General features: G+C 46.0%; 1 protein-coding gene across 2 annotated transcripts in view; it reads left to right on the top strand.

The window, feature by feature from the left end:
• LOC121283776 (glycerophosphodiester phosphodiesterase domain-containing protein 5-like) overlaps positions 1 to 18,694 on the top strand; it is a 317,012-nt gene that overhangs the window by 218,027 nt on the left and 80,291 nt on the right. For both annotated transcript variants that reach the window (XM_041198484.1, XM_041198485.1), the window contains exon 3: positions 10,721 to 10,824. In XM_041198484.1, coding sequence (XP_041054418.1) covers positions 10,721 to 10,824 — 104 coding nt within the window. The remainder of the gene's footprint in view (positions 1 to 10,720; positions 10,825 to 18,694) is intronic.

The following is an 18,694-nucleotide window of genomic DNA, read 5'->3' as shown; positions in this document are numbered from 1 at the left end:
ACAGCTTCAGTAATTTTTGAGGGCAGGAAGGTTGAGATTTGTTCTGCTAAACCTTTACTGGCTCTTTACAGCCTTGGTTCAAACATGGACAAAAGAGCTGAACTCCAGAGGTGAGGTGAGAGCGAGCCCTAGCAAAACTGGGGTCAACGGGAATCAGGGGGAAAACTCTCCGCTGGTTGGAGTCATACCTAGCACAAAGGAAGATGGTTGTGATTGTCGGAGGTCAATACCTCAGTCCCAAGATATTGGGGCAGGAGTTCCTCAGGGTAGTGTCCTCAGCCCAACCATTTTCAACTGCTCCATCAATAACCTTCCTTCCATCATAAAGTCAGAAGTGGGGGTGATTTCTCAATGTTCAGCACCATTCGTGGTGACTCAGATACTGAAACAGCCTGTGTCCAATGCAGCAAGACCTGGACAATATCTAGGCTTGGGCTGACATGTGGCAAGTAACATTCGCACCATTGTGTCAGGCAATGACCATCTCCAACAAGAGAGAATGTAACTATCACGCCTTGACATTCAATGGCATTACCATTGCTGAATCCCTCACTATCAACGACTTGGGGATTACTAATGACCAGAAACTGAACTGGACTAGCCAAATAAATATTGTGGCTACAAGAGCAGATCAGGGGCTAGGAATCCGGTGGTGAGTAACCCACATCCTGACTCCCCAAAACCTATCCACCATCTACAAGGCACAAGTCAGATGTGTGATGGAATACTCCCCATTTGTCTAGATGAGTGCAGCTCCAACAACACTGAAGAAGCTTGGCACCTTCCAGGACAAAACAGCCCCGCTTGATTTTTTTAAAAAAATTGTCCATGGATGAGGGTGTCACTGGCTAGGTCAGCATTTATTTCCCATTCTAATTGCCCTTGTTCAGAGAGAAGTTAAGAGTCAACCACATTGCTGTGGGTTTTAGGCACATGTAGGCCAGACCAGGTAGGGACAGCAGATGAAATTTTTACAACAATCAGCAATGGTTTCATGGTCATCATCAGACTTTTTTTATTGAATTCAAATTTCATCTGCCATGATGGGATTTGAACCCAGATCCCCAGAACATTACCCCTGGGTTTCTGGATTACTAGTCCAGTGACAACACTGCCACCACCTGCCCCAAGGGAGACTCCCTAACCGCAAACATTCACTCCCTCCACTACAGACGCACAGTAGCAGCAGTGTATACCATCTACAAGATGCACTGCAGGAATTCACCAAGGCTCTTTCGACAGCACCTTCCAAACCCATGACCACTACCATCTAGAAGGACAAGGGCAGCAGATAGATGGGAACACCACCATCTGGAAGTTCCCCTCCAAGCCACTCACCTTCCTGACTTGGAAATATATCGCCGTTCCCTCACTATCCCTGGGTCAAAATCCTGGAACTCCCTCCCTAACAGCACTGTGGGCGTACCTACACCACATGGACTGCAGAGATTCAAAAAGGCAGCTCAAAGGGATTCGGAATGGGTAATAGAAACTGGCCTAGTCAGCATCCCAGAAATGAATTTTAAAAAAAGGAGTCTGAGTTGGCTATTTGGCCCCTCGTTCCTGCTCCTATGTTCAACTAGATCATAGCTAATCTTCTATCTCAATGCCATTTTCCCGCATTATCCCCATATCCCTTGATGTTTTTAATATGTAGAAACCTATTGATCTCTCTCTTGAACATGCTCAATGACTGTGTTTCCACAGCCCTATAGGGTAGAGCATTCCAAAGATTCACCACCCATTGAGTGAAGAAATTTCTCCTCATCTCAGTCTTAAATGACCTACCTCTTATTCTGAGACTGTGTTCCCTGGTTGTAGACCCCCCCAGGCAGGGGAAACAGCCTTCCTGCATTACCAAGTTGAGCCCTGTGAGAATTTAGTATATTTTAAATCTTCCAAACGCTGGAGAATACAGGCCCACTCTCTTCAATCTCTTCTCATAAGACAATCCTGCCATCCCAGGGATCAGTCTGGTGAACCCCTGTTGCACTCCCTCTATGGTAAGTACATCCATCCTTAGATGCGGAGACCAAAGTTGTACACAATACTCCAGCTGCGGTATCACCGAGGCTCAATACAATTGCAAGCAAGATTCCTTTACTCCTGGACTCAAATCCTCTTGCGAATCATCATACGAGCTGGTTAAACAGCAGTTGGAATATTATGGCTAATTCAGTGCATCTACACTTTCGGAAGAATTCCTTGGAGAGGATGCAGAGGAGATTTTTAAAAAATATTCTTTCATGCCAGCATTTATTGCCCATCCCCAATTGCCCTGCAAAGGGCATTTATTGTGGGTCTGGAGTCACATGTAGGCCAGACCAAATAAGGACAGCAGATTTCCTTCCTCCTTCCCTAAAGGGAAGTGAACCAGATGGGTTTTTTGTGACAATGGCTTCGGTCAGCATTAGACTTTTAATTCCAGATTTTTTATTGCATTCAAATTCCACCATCTGCCACGGTGGGATTTGAACCCAGGTCCCTGGAGCATTACCCCTCAGTTTAGGGATCACCGGTCCAGTGACAATACCACTACACCATCGCCTCCCCCTTCGGCTTGCTAGAATGATGCCAGCAATGACTGGCTTCAGTTACATGCTGGGATTGTTCTCCTTGGAACAGAGAAGGTTATGGGGGAAGAGTTGGTAGATGTGTTCAAAATTATGAAGGGTTCTGATAGTTCAGATAAGAAGAGACTGCTTCCAGTGGCAGGAGGGTTGGTAACCAGAGCCTCCCTGATGTAAGGTGATTGACAAAAGTACTAGAGGTGACATGAGGAAAAAATTCCATAGCGAGTTACGATCCGGAATGCGCTGCCTGAAAGGACGGTGAAAGTAGCAACTTTCAAATGGGAATTAGATTGAAACTTGATGCAAAAAAAAAAATGGAGGGCCATGGGAAGGAGCAGGGGGGAGAATGGCAGTAACTGATGATTCCTTTCAAAGAGCTGGAATGAGCACGGTATGCTGTATGCTCCCATGATTTACTTTATCCTTTTCAACTCTGCTATTCAGTGGTATTGTTGGGGAGCACTTCTTCCAGACAAAAAGTAGAAACTTGCACGGAGGGCCCACCTGTTTGATGTAAAACTCCAAGGGACCTGAACGCGCGCCATGTGGACCACACTGCTCCTCCCCACCGATGCCTTCAGGCACCCTCCACATCATCCGATGGGTGACTGAGCAACCACCGCCTCCGTCGTTTTGACACCAGTGCAGGTTGTCCAAATGTCATGCGCTGTCAGCTGTTGTGTAGGAGGGTGAAGCTGGCATCTGGCAGTTGTGACAAAGAATACATTAGCACTTGCATGACGATGAGCCACCATTCAGCTGGTGACATTTAGTTGCGATCTCTTCAACTCTGCTCCTGCCAACTACTACCCTTGAGTAAGATGCCAAGCCACTGGAGCGTGGTTGCTAGGGGTGGCTGACCCTCCATGATTGCCCTAGAGTTTCGAGACACCCAGGTAGTAAAGTCAAAATGGCATTCGATCAAATGATATGGTTTATTTTTCTCTCACTCCTTTTGTTTAGTAATTGTAAAAATATACTGGAGATGGGAAGGAAGAAAATTGTGTTTGATTAGATGGGAAATTGTGTGGGTAAAACCTCCAGGAAACTATTCCACCATGGTTGGCAACCCTAACGATGAAAAAAAGGCTTAACTGGCTTGGTTTATGGGGCATTAACTAATAAACATTTATGAGCTTATGATCATGTGTGGTTTGTACATAGCTCAAATGTATGTTTTATTTGTTCACCATAGAACAATACGGCACAGAAGGAAACCATTTGGCCCATCATGTCTGTGCTGGCTCTTTTGAAGAAACTATCCAATCACTTCCTCTTTCCGTGTAGCTATACAATTTTTTTTTCCCGTTCAAGTACTTAGCTATTTTCCAGCAGGGTACACCTAGTGTGTCCCTCCTTCATTGTTGGTTGGTCTGGGCTGACCATGTGATGTTAGTCATGTGGTCAGCACAGGCCAATCAGATTCCAAAGCGGAGAGCAGAAAGCTGCCATGATGGAAGGAGTCTGCTGAGTGAATACAAGTGAAAAGGATGGAAGGGGCATTTTTACAGCTCCTTTCACCAGCTAAGAACATCTCAAGAGGCTTCACAGCAAATGAGCACTTTAGAAGTGTAGTCACTGTTGGAGCATAAGAAATGTGGAAACCAGTTGCCCACAGGATCCCATAAACTATGAAAATGCCTATTTAATCTGTTTCAGCGATGTTGATTGAGGGATGAGTATTGGCCAAAAGATCAGGGAGAACCAGCCCCCGCACCCCCCCAACCCCCCACTTCCAGCTGCACTTTTCAAAATAGTCCTGTGGAGATCTTTTACATCCACCTGAGAGGGCATTCAGCTAAAGATCTCATCCAAAAGACAGCAGCTGTGACAGTGCAGCAGTCCCTCAGTACCGGCACTGGGAGTCTCAGCTGAGACCTTGTGCCCATGACTCAGGTTAGCTACTGAGACATGGCCGACACTTGGACACAGAGGAAACTAACTGCAATTTTCCCCAGTTTTAGGTAAGGCAGAATTCCTTGTTGGTGCATAAGGAGGAGGATGTAATCTGTAGCACTTAACCCTTACCCCCTCCCTCCTCCTTTCTTAAACAAGGCAATGTTGACATTCCTTGCAGCACCTGGTATCACATACACACACACACACACACACACACACACACACAACACTGGATACATGCAAAAACAAAAATACCTGGAAAAACTCAGCAGGTCTGGCAGCATCTGTGGAAGGGAGCAGAGTAAACATTTCGAGTCCGGATGACTCTTCAACAGAACTAAGTAAAAATAGAAAAGGGGTGAAATATAAGCTGGTTTAAGGGTGGTGGGGGTGAGGGGGGTGGGGGGGGGGTGGGGGCGCGGTGGGACAGGTAGAGCTGGATAGAGGGCCAGTGATAGGTGGAGATAACCAAAAGATGTCACAGACAAAAGGACAAAGATGTGTTGAAGGTGGTGTGCTCCCTTCCACAGATGCTGCCAGACCTGCTGAGTTTTTTCAGGTATTTTTGTTTGTTTTCAATTTCCAGTATCCGCAGTTTTTTGCTTTTATCTTACTGGATACATGCATCCTGCCTTGTGAGAATGTCAACAGTGTTGGTGTTGGAGGGTGTGGGAGGAGAAAATGTTTTCGAAGACAGAAGGGAGCCTGAGAATTCTGAACTAATTTGAAAGCTGTATCAAGAACCTGTTTACATCAGTGTAGGAGAAATATTTTATTCATATAGCATTGATCCAACGACACTATAAACAAGTTTAGCTGTCAATCTACATAACCTGTACAAGCTAGTGAACACCAGCTGCACTGTGAAATGTGTGGATCCTGGCTGATGCCACAGTGCAGAGCTATTTAATGTGTTAACGGGTGACACAATAATCCACATGTGTCTCTACTCCTGTCTCTCCATCTCTTTCACTGTCTTGTTACTCTCCCTTCATCTCATTATCTCATTCTCCCTTGTTATCCTCGTGCCCTCTCACTTGCAATTTGTCTGTCATTCTGGGACCCAGATTGGTTACACTCTGTCTCTTGCTCGCCATCTCTTTCTGGCTGGTGTAGTCTCCCTCTGTCATTTGCTTTCTGTGCATGGACACACACAACTCGGAGGATAGTGATCTCAGCTCTGCTTCGTAAAGCCAGAAGTCCCATTCTACAGCCTTGAGCATGTAATCTCTGTTGGGACTTCAGTGCAGCACTGAGGGAGGTGCTATCATTTGGATGAGACATTAACCGAGGCACAGTCTGCTCTCAGGTAGACAAAAAAATCCCATATCTGCTACCTTGCAGAAGAGCAGGGGATTCCTCCTTATCATCCTGGGCTATTAATTGTCCCCTAAACTACATCACATAAAATAATCTGGTCATTATCACATTGCTGTTTGCAGGAGCTTACTTGTCAGGAGTGTGATGGAATACTCTCCACTTGCCTGGATGAGTGCAACTCCAGCAACACTCAAGAACACCATCCAGGACAAAGCAGCCCACTTGATTGATACCACATCCACAAACCCCTCCATCACCGACGCACAGTGGCACCAGCATGTGTACCATCTATAAGATGCACTGCAGCAACTCATCAAGCCTCCTTCGACAGAACCTTCCAACCTCTACCATCGAGAAGGGCAAGGGCAGCAGATAGATGTGAACACCACCACATGGAAGTTCCCCTCCAAGCCACTCACCATCCTGACTTGGAAATATATCGCCGTTCCTTCACTGTCGCTGGGTCAATATCCTGCAACTCCCTCACTAACAGCATTGTGGGTGTATCTGTGGTACACTGGTTCTGTAGCGTACTGTTCAAGAAGGTAGCTCACCACTGCCTTCTCAAGGGCAATTAGGGATGGGCAATAAATGCTGGCCTAGTCAGCGAAGCCCACATTCCATGAACAAAAAAAAAAATTAAAAGCATGCAAACTGGCTGCTGAGTTCCCTACATTATAACAATGACCACACTTCAAAATGTAGTTAATTGATTGTAAAGTGCTTTGAGAGATTCTGAGGTCTTGCAAGGTGCAGTCATCAGCGAATATCCCCACTTCTGACCTTTCTGATGGAAGGAAGGTCATTGATGAAGCAGCTGAAGATGGTTGGGTCGAGGAACTCTTGCAGTGATGCCCTGGAACTGAGATGATTGGCCTCCAAAAACCTTTTGTGACCTGACCTTTTAAAGGGTCCTTTGTGGAGAGAGTGTGTGGCGCGTCAAGCATATGTGTGTGTTGATTTTAGTTTGTCCTTAAAGGATGTTCCTGCTGTGCCTCCTTTACACAGAAGCCGAGGTAGCAGCCCCTGTAATGTAATTCTAGTGTAATTCTTTTTTACAAGAATGGTTCCAGGGACGAGAAACTTCAGCTATGAAGATAGGTTGGTACAGTTCTCTTTGGAGAATATCTGGAGATATTCAAAATCATGTGGGGCTGGACAGAAGAGTTAGGGAGAAGCTGTTCCCACTCGTAAAAGGGTCAAGAATGAGACGGTACAGATATAGTGATTTGCAAAAGAAACAAGTGTGATGTGAGAAAAACTAGTGTTCAGGTCTGGAATGCACTGTCTGGAAGTGTGGTGGAGGCAGGTTCAATCAAAGCATTCAAGAGGGCATTAGATGATTATTTGAACAGAAACAATGTGCAAGGGTACGGGCAAAAGGCAGGGCAATGGCACTAGGTCATAATGCTCATTTGGAAAGCCAATGCAGACACAATGGGCTGAATGGCCTCCTTCTGTGCTGTTAAAATTCTGTGATTCTAAAATTCTGTATCTCTCCCCTTCTTTCTTTGTCTCTTGCTCTCTCTGTGTTTCTTTCTCTCTCTCTTGTCTCTTTCTCTCTCTCTCTTCCCCCGCCCCCCCTCTCTCTCTCCCTTTGTCTCTTTCTCTCTCTCGCTCTCTGTGCTTTTTTTCTCTCTCTCTCCCTCTCTCTTGCTCTGTCCCTGTCTCTTTCTCTCTCTCTTTTGGTCTCAGCCTCTCTCTCTCCCTCTCTCAGCCTCTCACGCTCAGAGGGGCAGTCTCATCACTGTCAGTATATTGATCAGGTTCTGGGCTCGGGATTCTTGAAGCATTTAAGGACTTCTGTTCTTTGCCAAGCGGTCCATATTTCCTCCTCCTGGACCTATCTTTCGTATCTTTACCTGTTCTGTTTCCAAACACTTACACCATCATTCCTTTGACTATTTAATCTCTCCTGTCCTCCACCCTATCTCAGACCTTCGCTTTTGTTCCTCCTCTCCTTGATCTGCTCTGCACTTGCTTAAAACCTGTTCGGACATTTTTTTATTCATTCATGGGATGTGGGCTACGCTGGCTGGGCCCAGCATTTATTGCCCATCCCTAATTGCCCCTTGAGAAGGTGGTGGTGAGCTGCCTTCTTGAACCGCTGCAGTCCCTGTGATGTAGGTACACCCACAGTGCTGTTAGGGAGAGAGTTCCAGGATTCTGACCCAGCGACAGTGAAGGAACGGTGATATATTTCCAAGTCAGGATGGTGAGTGACTTGGAGGGGAACTTGTAGGTGGTGGTGTTCCCATCTATGACCTCCAACAACCACAACCATCTTCCTTTGTGCCAGGTATGATTCCAACCAGTGGAGAGTTTTTCCCCTGATTCCCATTGATTCCAGTTTTGCTCGGGCTCCTTGATGCTGCACTCGGTCAAACACGGCCTTGATGTCAAGGGCAGTCACTCTCACCTTACCTTGGGAGTTCAGCTCTTTTGTCCACGATTGAACAAAGGCTGTAATGAGGTCAGGAGCTGAGTGGCCTTGGTGAACCTAAATTGGGCATCAGTGAGTAGGTTATTGCTAAGCAAGTGCTGCTTGATAGCCCTGTTGATGACCCCTTCCATTACTTTACTGATGATCGAGAGTAGACTGATTGGGGCAGTAATTGCCTGGGTTGGATCTGGGGGAGGGGAGACAGTAGGGTAGTGGTAATGTCACTGGACTAGGAATCCAGAGGTCCAGGCTAATGCTGTGGGGGTATCTGTTCAAATCCCACCATGTCAGCTGGTGGAATTTAAATTCAATTAGTATATCTGGAATTGAAAGCTAGTCTCAGTAATGGTGACCATGAAACTATCATCGATTGTTGTAAAAACCCATCTGGTTCACTAATGCCTTTTAGGGAAGGAAATCTGCCGTCCTTACCTGGTCTAGCCTACATGTGACTCCAGGCCTACAAGTGATCCAGACTCTTAACTGCCCTCTGCAAGCTGCTCAGTTCAAGGGGCAATTAGGGATGGGCAACAAATGCTGGTCTTGCCCACATCCCATGAAAGAATAAATAAAAAAAAAACTAACTTGACCCGGTTCTGATGAAAGGTCATTGACTGGAAACATTAACTCCTTCTCTTGCCACAGGTGCTGCCTGACCTGCTGAGTATTCTGAAAATTTTCTGTTTTCGTCACCTGTAGTATTTTGGTTTTGCTTTTGGTGCTGAGGTTTGTTTATTTTTGCAGCTTTTGTACGAGAGATTTTGTGTGATGAGTGTAGAGAAGATTTGTGGGCAGTCCAAAAGCTAGTCACTAATAAGGAATTCAGGTGAAACTTCTTTACCCAGAGAGTGGTGAGAATGTGGAACTCGCTACCACAAGGCGCGGCTGAGGTGGATTGTAGAAATGCATTTGAGAGGAAGCTGGATAAACACATGAGAGAGAGAGAAAGGAATAGAGAGAGTTATGTTGATGGGGTTAGGTGAAGAAGGTCAGGAAGAGGCTGGTGTGGAACGTAAACACCAACATGGACCAGTTGGACTGAGTGCCTTGTATCTGTGCTGTTAAGTTTGTGATAAAAATGTTGCAAAGAAACTCTAAGGACACTTGTGATGAAGACCAGCCCTCTAGATATTTTTGGGCAGTGTCAAAGCAAATTAGATGGTGACGTGTCAGAACGTTAGCAGAAAGAGCCCATCGGGCTCTGTTGTGTCTTGCTCAGAGCGTGTCTGTAAACTCATATGATGTGACAACTGATGTGTGCCAGGCAGAGCAAATCCATGAAGGAAACATGATCACATGTTCACAACTGTTTTGCAATTTGTATTTTATTTCGAGATGCGTGTCCTGAATTCAGAAGTAATAAGACTATCATGACTTGAGGTTTTTAAAAAACTAAATTAAGCATTTATTAACAGAAGAAAAGACTTTAAGCACATGCATAGATCTACAAATTACCACAATAATAACTCCTAAAACTCCTAATTAATCTGGTTCCCAGTAACACCTCCATTAAGGCAACAGTAAAAAAAAAAGATTTAAACAGACCCAAGCAAAGGAACGCAATACCCCAGACAGTGGAATTCAAAATGAGTTTTCTCAGCTTTGGTTCCTCTAGACAGCAACTTGATGCACAGATGCTGGAGGCTTTTCACACTTTTTAGATCTTGGAATGCCTTCTTCTCTTGCACACTGTCTTCTCTCCTTTATACACGTTTTCCCTTTTTAATGCAAATATGTGCCATATGTTCCCATATGTCTTTTAAACTTTACCTTTCTCATAATATAAATCTTTTCATTGTACTAATTTTTTCAGTAACCCTTGGGAAAAATAAACACACTGTTTGGTTTAGTTTCCTCTGGCTGGATGTAACATCTTACCATCTCCTTGAAATTCAAACTACCTTAATTTATCTAAAAATGCACATTTTCCTCACCCCTGACATCCTGAAACTTCAGCCATGTTTACGTTTTTAGCATTTCAAACCTAGCTTCTTTTTGATGACTCAAAGCCTCCAGACCAGTTGCCTTCAATCAAGTAAATCCCACTGCCCGCCCCCCCCCGCCACACACACACACACACACACACACAACCAAACTCTGCCTTTAACCTACTTTTACAATAAATCACAACAATATTATGAGTATTTATTATATTTTCATGACAGGACTTAAGTTCTCCCATGGAGATCTGACAGGCCAGGGGATAGGGGAAGAGCTGCACTGTGTCCAGTGCGGAGAAATCCCCATGCCACTTTCAACTTCTCCTTGTCTTTTTTGGCAGGCAAGAAAACGCATGGTAAGCCTACCTATATTGTTAATCCCGCTGACTTGAAGGAGGCCATCACGGTGTCAGGACAGTGACTGAGGTTAATCTAGACATGTTTTGAGGGGAGGGGCTCACAGGTTGGTCACAGCTCCTGTCATTCCCGCCCTTGAGTTCCACTGACCTGTTTTATTTTCTCCTCTTTCCCATGTTTCCTTCCAGTGGGAGCGACTATGGTTCCTCATCCTTTGCATCACGTTCTTCCTGACTCTGGTCTGGTTCTACTTCTGGTGGGAGGTACACAACGACTACAATGAATTCAACTGGTAAGTGAAGTGAGTTTGCTTGGTTTTACGGAGGTTATAATGCATGATGTAAACTTTTATACGCCTTCTTACGTGGAGTTGGTTACCACTGGAACCTAGTAATCTCACTCTAGGTGATAGTGGTCGTGGGTTTGGAAGGTGCTGTCTCAGGAGCCTTGGTGAATTCCTGCAGTGCATCTTGTAGATGGTACACACTGCTGCTACTGTGTGTCGGTGGTGGGGGAAGTGAATGTTTGTGGATGTGGTGCCAATCAAGTGGGCTGCTTTGTCCTGGGTGGTGTCGAGCTTCTTTAATGTTGTGGGAGCTTCACTCATCCAGGCAAGTGGGGAGTATTCCATCCCACTCCTGACTTGTGCCTTGTAGATGGTCGACAGGCTTTGGGGAGTCAGGAGGTGAGTTACTTGTCACACGATTCCTAGTCTCTGACCTGCTCTTGTAGCCACAGTATTTATATGGCTAGTCCAGTTCAGTTTCAGATCAATGGTAACCCCCAGGATGTTGATAGTGGGGGATTCAGTGCTGGTAATGCCGTTGAACATCAAGGAGTGATGGTTAGATTCTCTCCTGTTGGAGATGGTCATTGCCTGACACTTGTGTGACGTGAATGTTACTTGCCGCTTGTCTTGCCTTTGTGCTGGGTATGACTCCAACCAGTGGAGAGGTTTCTCCCCGATTCCCATTGACTCCAGTTTTGCTCAGGGTTGATGCCACACTCGGTCAAATGCTACCTTGATGTCTCACCTCACCTCGAGAGTTCAGCTCTTTTGCCCATGTTTGAACCAAGGCTGTAATGAGGCTGTACTGAGTCTGTAGGTAGATTGGAGCGGGAGGAGGCCATTCAGCCCGTCACGACTGTTCTGCCACTCAGATCATGGCTGACTCCATCTCCATCTACCTATCCTGCTTCTGTACCCCTTACTCAACGTGAATTATCTGTCTCAGATTTCAAGTGATCAATTGACTCAGTGGCTTTTTGTCGTAGGAGAGAGTTCCATATTTCCACTAACCTTTGCGTAAAAAAATGCGTCCTCACATAACCCCCTGAATGGCCGAGCTGGAATTTTGTCCCTTGCTCTGGACGCCCCTCATCAGATCTGTCCGACCTCTCTCTCTATCTACTCTATTAGATCCTTTGATTAATTAACATTAGACCACCCTTTAATCTTCCAAAGTAAAGAGAATACAAGTCAAGTTTATGCAACTTGCCCTGATAATTTAACCCTTCTAGCCCCAGTATCATTCTGGTAAATCAGTTCTGCACCCTCGCAATCCTCTTTAAAGTGTGGTACCCAGAACTGGAACACAATATGCAAGCTGATGCCCAATCCATGCTTTCTACATGTTTAGTAGGATTGCCTTGCTTCTGTACTCTATTCCTCTTGTTGTAGGGCAGCCAAGTTGTACTATTAATGATATCATTAATTAATGATTAACGATAATGATATTAATCTGCAGATACTTCTTGGGCAGAAACATTAAGTTTACAATACTCAGCAGCAACCGCACGGGTGCTTTCAACTCCAACTCTTATCTCTTACACTGACTGCTGAGGTAGCTCATGCTACTCTCCTATTGGTTGCTACAGATCATGTGATCTTCCTTGAGTATTATTCTTAAAAGTACATTACACACTAAATAAAACCATAATTACTATACCTCTGTTAATAAAGTCATGGATCACCTTTTCTAACAGCCTTCTCAATTTGTCCTGTCAATTTCAAAAATGTATTTGCTACATTTCCAAGTTTAAAACCTACCTCTTTGACCAGGCTTTTGGTCATCTGCCTTAATATCTCCTCGTGTGGCTCGGCGTCAAATTTTGTTTAATAACACTCTTCAGAAGCGCCTTGGGATGGTTTATTGCCTTAAAGGTGCTACATAAATGAAAGTTGTTGTCACCTGCAAATTTTTAAATTATGCCCTCTGTATCCAAGTCATTAATATTTAGCGAAAAGCTTGGTGGTCTTCAGGCCGACCCCCAGGTAGCACCACCCTCCAGCATGATAAACAGCTGTTTACTGCTCTCTGCTTTCTGTCCTCCAGCTAATTTTGTATGCAGGCTGTTCCTTAAAGTCCATTGAATTTAGCAAGCCTAAATTATTGCTGAAAAGAGAGACGTTGTCAAAGTTTGTCATCTTGCACTCGTCAGGACAAACACAAGAATGCCAAATTTCAAACAATCGCAACAATTTATACGGCAGGGGAAAAGGGTGCTGATTGGTTGGCAAGTTGACTCTGGCTGAGGTGTTGCTGAGGCGAAGCTGTTCTCTGCAAGCAAAAGGAATATGTTTAAACCTTGTGTCCTTTTTGAAATTACCCAGGAGCTTGAGGAGCCCATAATTCCTCATCGCTTTCTCAATAGCAACACCTCGGCCAATCAGAGTCAATTTGCCAACCAATCAGCACCCCTTTCCTCTTGTTGTGATCCTTTGAAATTTGGCATTCCTGTGTTTGTCCCGATGATTGCAATATGAAAACCTATGGCAACATGTCTCTCTTCACGGCAGGTTTGATGATCCACACTACCAAGCCTACGTTGTCTGAAATTTTTGGAAAGCGTCCTTTGAAAGTTCATTTATGCAACACCAATCACACGACCCTCCTTTAACTCTTTGCATTACTTCAAAGTACTTATCAAGTTCGTTAAATGCAATTTCTTTTGCACTTTCAAAATCCGTCAGGCACAAGAGGTATTGAGGTCAGTCAGAAATCTCCGCAGCCACTATGCTGACTGACACCTGACAGCGTAGCAGGTATTGGGAGCTGGGATCTTTCTGTCTCAGCACCTCAGTGACTCAGCGCCACACGGTAGCCCTCCCCCCTCCCCCAACACTGACTGAACTTCCAGCAGTGGTTTCAATCCTGGGCTCAGCTGCAGGAGCTCCTGATGCAAAGAGGGAGTTCTCAAACTTGTATTAACCAGCTAGCAGCACAGGCTGGTTATTGAGCAGCCGCAATGAGCCCTCAGTCAGGCTGCGGGGCGCTCTCTCTCTCTCTTTCTCTCCCTCAGGATCTCACTCCAGCAACCCTAAGTCATATGCTCGCAGTTTTACACATGGAAGCTCTCCATAGGAATTCGCCCCCTCCCCCCACCCCCCCCTCAGTCTTTCTGGCAAGTCGTCTCACTGCTGTAGCCTTGGTGAACAAGAAGGCAGCTCACCACCACCTTCTCAAGGGCAATTAGGGATGGGCAATAAATGCTGGCCCAGCCTGCGACACCCACATCCTGTGAACGAATGGAAAAAAAACACCCAACATGCCAATTGCAAATAAAAACTTGATCCTGGTGGGTCTTATTTGGACCACTTTTCTGTGATATTTAAGAGACGCTTTCTTTATCATTTTCTCCTGGGTGTGTGGGCCTGTGTGGGTGGGATGTTTATGTGAGGAATGAACAGGTTTCTCACTGCCGACACTCCTGATCCTGATGGTGTTTGAGTGACCCTGCATCCTACCACTCCCCCCAACCCTGGCTATGTGAGGAACTCAAACTACCCCAATTTCAACAACATCTGCATTCTGCTGTCGGACCCAGACCCAAAGTAGTTACAACACAGAAACAAACCCAATAGGGTCTATGTCTCGATTTTGAAATTCTTATTCTTGTGTTCAAATCGTGGCAAGGCCCCTCCTTATCTCCGTAATCCCTCCCAGATCCCCTTGACCCTCCAAAATCTCTGCACCCCTTAATTGCTGGCCTACTGAGGGTCCTTGATTTTAATCTCTCCATCATTGGTGGCTGTGCCTTCAGTTGCCTGGGCCTGGACTCCCTCTGAGATCTCTGCCTCCCTTTCATTAATGCTCAAATTCTATCTTTCTGACCAAGCTTCTGGACATCTGGCCTCCTGTGGCTCAGTGGCTCATTCTGTTTTATAGCCTTCCTGTGAAGCACCTTGCAATGTTTAATAACATTGAACATGTCAATGTCTTATTATTTACATTGCTAAGGTTTAATGGCAATTACTTTGTTAAACAGGTGATGGGTATTTGTACCCCTATAAATGGCGACAGTGTGCCCTGTTGTCATCCAGTAGTTGGCGGACTCCAGTAGCGGGCTCTCTATGCGGGAGTCCTTCCCCCTTACCTTTGGGGGCCTGGGGTGGAGGGTGTTGCATACAGCAGTCCCAAACAACCATCGGTTCCATCGATTCACGGTCTCCCAAGATGCCCGTGTGTTTTGTGAAGCCTGTGGACCATGCACATGGAAGTTGGATTAGACTATAGCTCCTTTCTAGTTCTTTGAAGGGGTTGCTTTTAAATGTTTGGTTGCGCTTCAGATCCACGCTCCTGATCTTGAGGCACCTAGTGCGGCGGGGAGGGGGGTGGGGGGGTGGTGGTGAGGAGGGAGGAGGACCTCCTTGTGTACTCCTGGGCCTGGCCAAATTAGCCATCATAGGTCCAGGCAGAGGGTGGTTGAGGGGGTTCTCCAACCCCACTGCTTGCCCCTCTTCTGCAGCTGTGTTTGCAGCTGGGTGTCTGTGGAGAGGGAGTATGCAGTGTTCACCAGCCTTCCGTGACTGGTGGGCACCGCGGGGGCTGAGGTGCATCGTTGACCCCCCAAGACAACATTTTGATTTGGTTTGATAAGTTTCTTTTAAGATTTTTTTTGTCAGTGTCCCTTTTAGAGACTGGCCCCTAAAGTGTTTAACTTATTTTATGAACTTATCTCCTTTTCGTTCATTCGTTTCATTCAAAAGAGTATAAAATGGGGATGGCTGGGACACTGGGTGGGAAGTGTTGACTGTGAACTAAGTCAGTAAAACTCTTTCCAGCGCAGAAAGCAGCTGTGTCTTCATTTTAACTTCTCCAACCGGTGTGGATCCAATAACAAAACGCATTATCTAAATCATCGTCTCCTTGAGGTCTCTGCGCAGATGCAGCTCCTTGGCGATTATTTGCCGAACCCGGGCAAAGTGCTGTGATTTCTTTTTTTTAAACCATGGGCAGGGTGAGGAGGCAGGCCCAGAGTTTCCCTCAGCCAGAAGTTGGATCAAACCCTGCGCTGTTGGTGTTAATCTGACCTGGGCGCTGGCCGCAGAGTTAACCAGTCCTCCTGCGATATAAAATGCAAGTGATTATTCTTGGTGTTTATGCTCCATATGAGTCTCCTCCCACCCTATTTCATCTAACCTCATCAATGGATCCTTCTATTCCTTTTTCACTCGTATGCTTATCTAGCTTCCCATTAAACCCCCCTGTGCTTTTCTCTTCAGTGCTGTGTAGCAGTGAGTTTCATATTCTCACCGTTTTCTAGGTGAGGGTTCCTTATTGGATTCATTAGATAAGGTGATGGGTGTTTCCTTAAAGAATACTCACTGATGGAAAGTTACCAAGTCTCACCTCTGATTCCATACAATTTGGGTGGAACAAGATGGGGGAAGGATTGGGGAATGGGGTGAGCATGGATTGGGATGCAATGCAAATCAGAGTCTGGAACCTCTTTTCTACCCCCCCCCCCCCACCCAGAGGCACAAACAGAGCAGGACGTTGACCCGTGAGAAGTTCAGTCGGAGCAATGGATAAGGTCAGAGGCCGAATGTGTTGTAAAAAGAAAGGACTTGCATTTATGTAGTGCCTTTCGCAACCTCAGGATGCCCCTGAGTGCTTCACTGCCAATGAAATGAAGTGTAGCTGCTGTTATAATGTATAAAATGAGGCGGGCACAGCAAGATCCCACCCACAAGCAGCAATGCGATCTTTCCAGATAACCTGCTTGATTTTAGTAATGCTGGTTGAGGGATATTTATTGACCAAGATACCCCAGGGAGAGCAACGCCTCTCCTCCCCCCTCTCCGCCTCCCTCTCCTCTTTGAAGTAGTTGCATATAAGGGGGTGCCACAGCAGGAGATATGCCTAGTATCCTGGGATTACCGGAGTCAGCCAGGGAATTAAGAGTGAAAGAAGTAGCGCTGTGTGGGTGACCTTTTGAGAGGTGCGCTGTGTGAATCCAGAGGGGGAGGTGGCTCTGCTAATGATCAGGTTTGCAACAGCCGGATGGTGCCATTGGCTCTCTTTGTAGTTCTGTGCAACACAGCCTGAGACACTCGGGGCCTATAATTACCAGGAGATGCAGGGAGACAGCAGGACACTCTTCAAATTGTTTCTCTGTAAAGATTTTGTTTTTGTACTCTAACTTGGCACCAATATAGCCGCCTCTCAAATCATCTAACTCCCCGCACCAGGAACAGACAAAGAACTTGCGTCTCTGTCGCCCTGTTTCCTGCTCGCAGGACGAGCTTTCAGCCATTGAAGCACTTGTTGAAGTGTCATTCCTCCCGTCACATAGGTAAGGCAGCAGCTAATTTGCGCACAGCAAGCTCCCGCTAACAGCGATGTGATAAACGATGAGATCGTGTGTGTTTTTTTGTGATGTTGGCTGAGGGATAAATATTCGTCAGGATACCAGGGTAAGCGTGCCTGCTCCTCTTCGCAATCCTGCCATGGGATCTTTGTTCACCGGAGAGGGCAGATAGGACCTTGGTTTAATGCCTCATTTGAAAGATGTCATCTCTGACAGTGCGGCACTCCCTCAGTGACCTATGGGGGTTGACCTAGGGCTTTGTGCTCCATCTCTGGAGTGGGACTCGAACCCACGATGTTTGGACTTGGAGGTGAGAGCGCCAACCACTGAGCCACGGCTGGACTGATTGGATACAAAGAGCTGGTGTTGCCAGCCCCTATCCCACCACGTAGTTCACCTTGTGCTTACTGAGGGTGAATTCCTGATTTCCGAGCCAAGAATATTCCCAATGATGTTTCCTTCCTGCCCTGGCATCTATTTCATTCCAGGGTATTTACAGCTACACCTCCAGCAATGGCCCCATGAGTAAATGTACCAGCCAGTGTGGCACCTTGGCTGAATGGGCAAGGAAGATCCCAAACTCTGAGCTGTGTCTGCTCGAACTAGAACTAGGGGGACACCAGTTTAAAAATAGGGGGTCTTCCATTTAAGATGGAGATGAGAAAATGTTTTTTCTTTCAGAAGGTCATGCATCTTTGGAACGCTCTTCCCCAGAGAGGGTAGAGGCAGGGTCATGGAATATTTTTAAGGCAGAGGGAGACAGATTCTTGACTAACAAGAGAGTCAAAGGTCATCGGGGGTAGGCGGAATGTGGAGTTGAGGCTGCAATCAGGTCAGCCATATCTTATTGAATGGTGGAGCAGGCTTGAGGGGCTGAATGGTTTCTCCTGCTCCGTGTGCTGTTTGCTGACTTTTAGGGTCTGCGCGTAGCATGTCAGATTGTCCTCACACTCGCTACTCAGAACCAGACCTAACTCTCTCCCTAAACATCTCCACCAGCCTTTCCCTCCTTTGAGGCCTTTCTTAAAACCCATGACTAAGCTCCATCCTAATACCTCTCTTTGGCTAGGTGTCCAATGCTTCATTGATTTACCTTTCTGTAAAGGCCCTATTTAAATGCAAGTTGTTTGCTGTGTTTGACGCATGGAGGTATTGAGTACAAAAGCAGTGCAGTTATGCTGAACGTTTACAAAGGCCTGAATAGGCACCTAGAGTATTGTGTCCAGTCCTGATCACCACACATTTGGAAGGGTGAGAGGGTCATTGTGAGGGTGCAGAAGAGATTTACCAGAATGGTTTCAGGGATGGGGGGGATTTTAGCGACTGGGTTAGGCTGGAGAAGCTGGGGTTGTTCTCCTTGGAGCAAAGGAGATCGAGGGGAGATTTGATAGAGGGGGACAAGATGATGACAGGTTTAATTCCCGTTAGTTGGTGGTACAAGGTTACAGATTTAAGGGTTTTGGTAAGAGGTGCAGGGGAGGTGTGAGGAAGAACCCTTTTATGTAGTGAGTGGTAATGACCTTGAACACACTGTCTGTGAGGGTGGTGGAAGCGGAGACTTAAGAACA

The sequence above is a fragment of the Carcharodon carcharias genome, chromosome 11 (genome assembly GCF_017639515.1).
Source record: "Carcharodon carcharias isolate sCarCar2 chromosome 11, sCarCar2.pri, whole genome shotgun sequence".
NCBI lineage: Eukaryota > Metazoa > Chordata > Chondrichthyes > Lamniformes > Lamnidae > Carcharodon > Carcharodon carcharias.
Note: the sequence above shows the minus strand (reverse complement) of the source record. Positions and strands in the feature narration are given on the sequence as shown.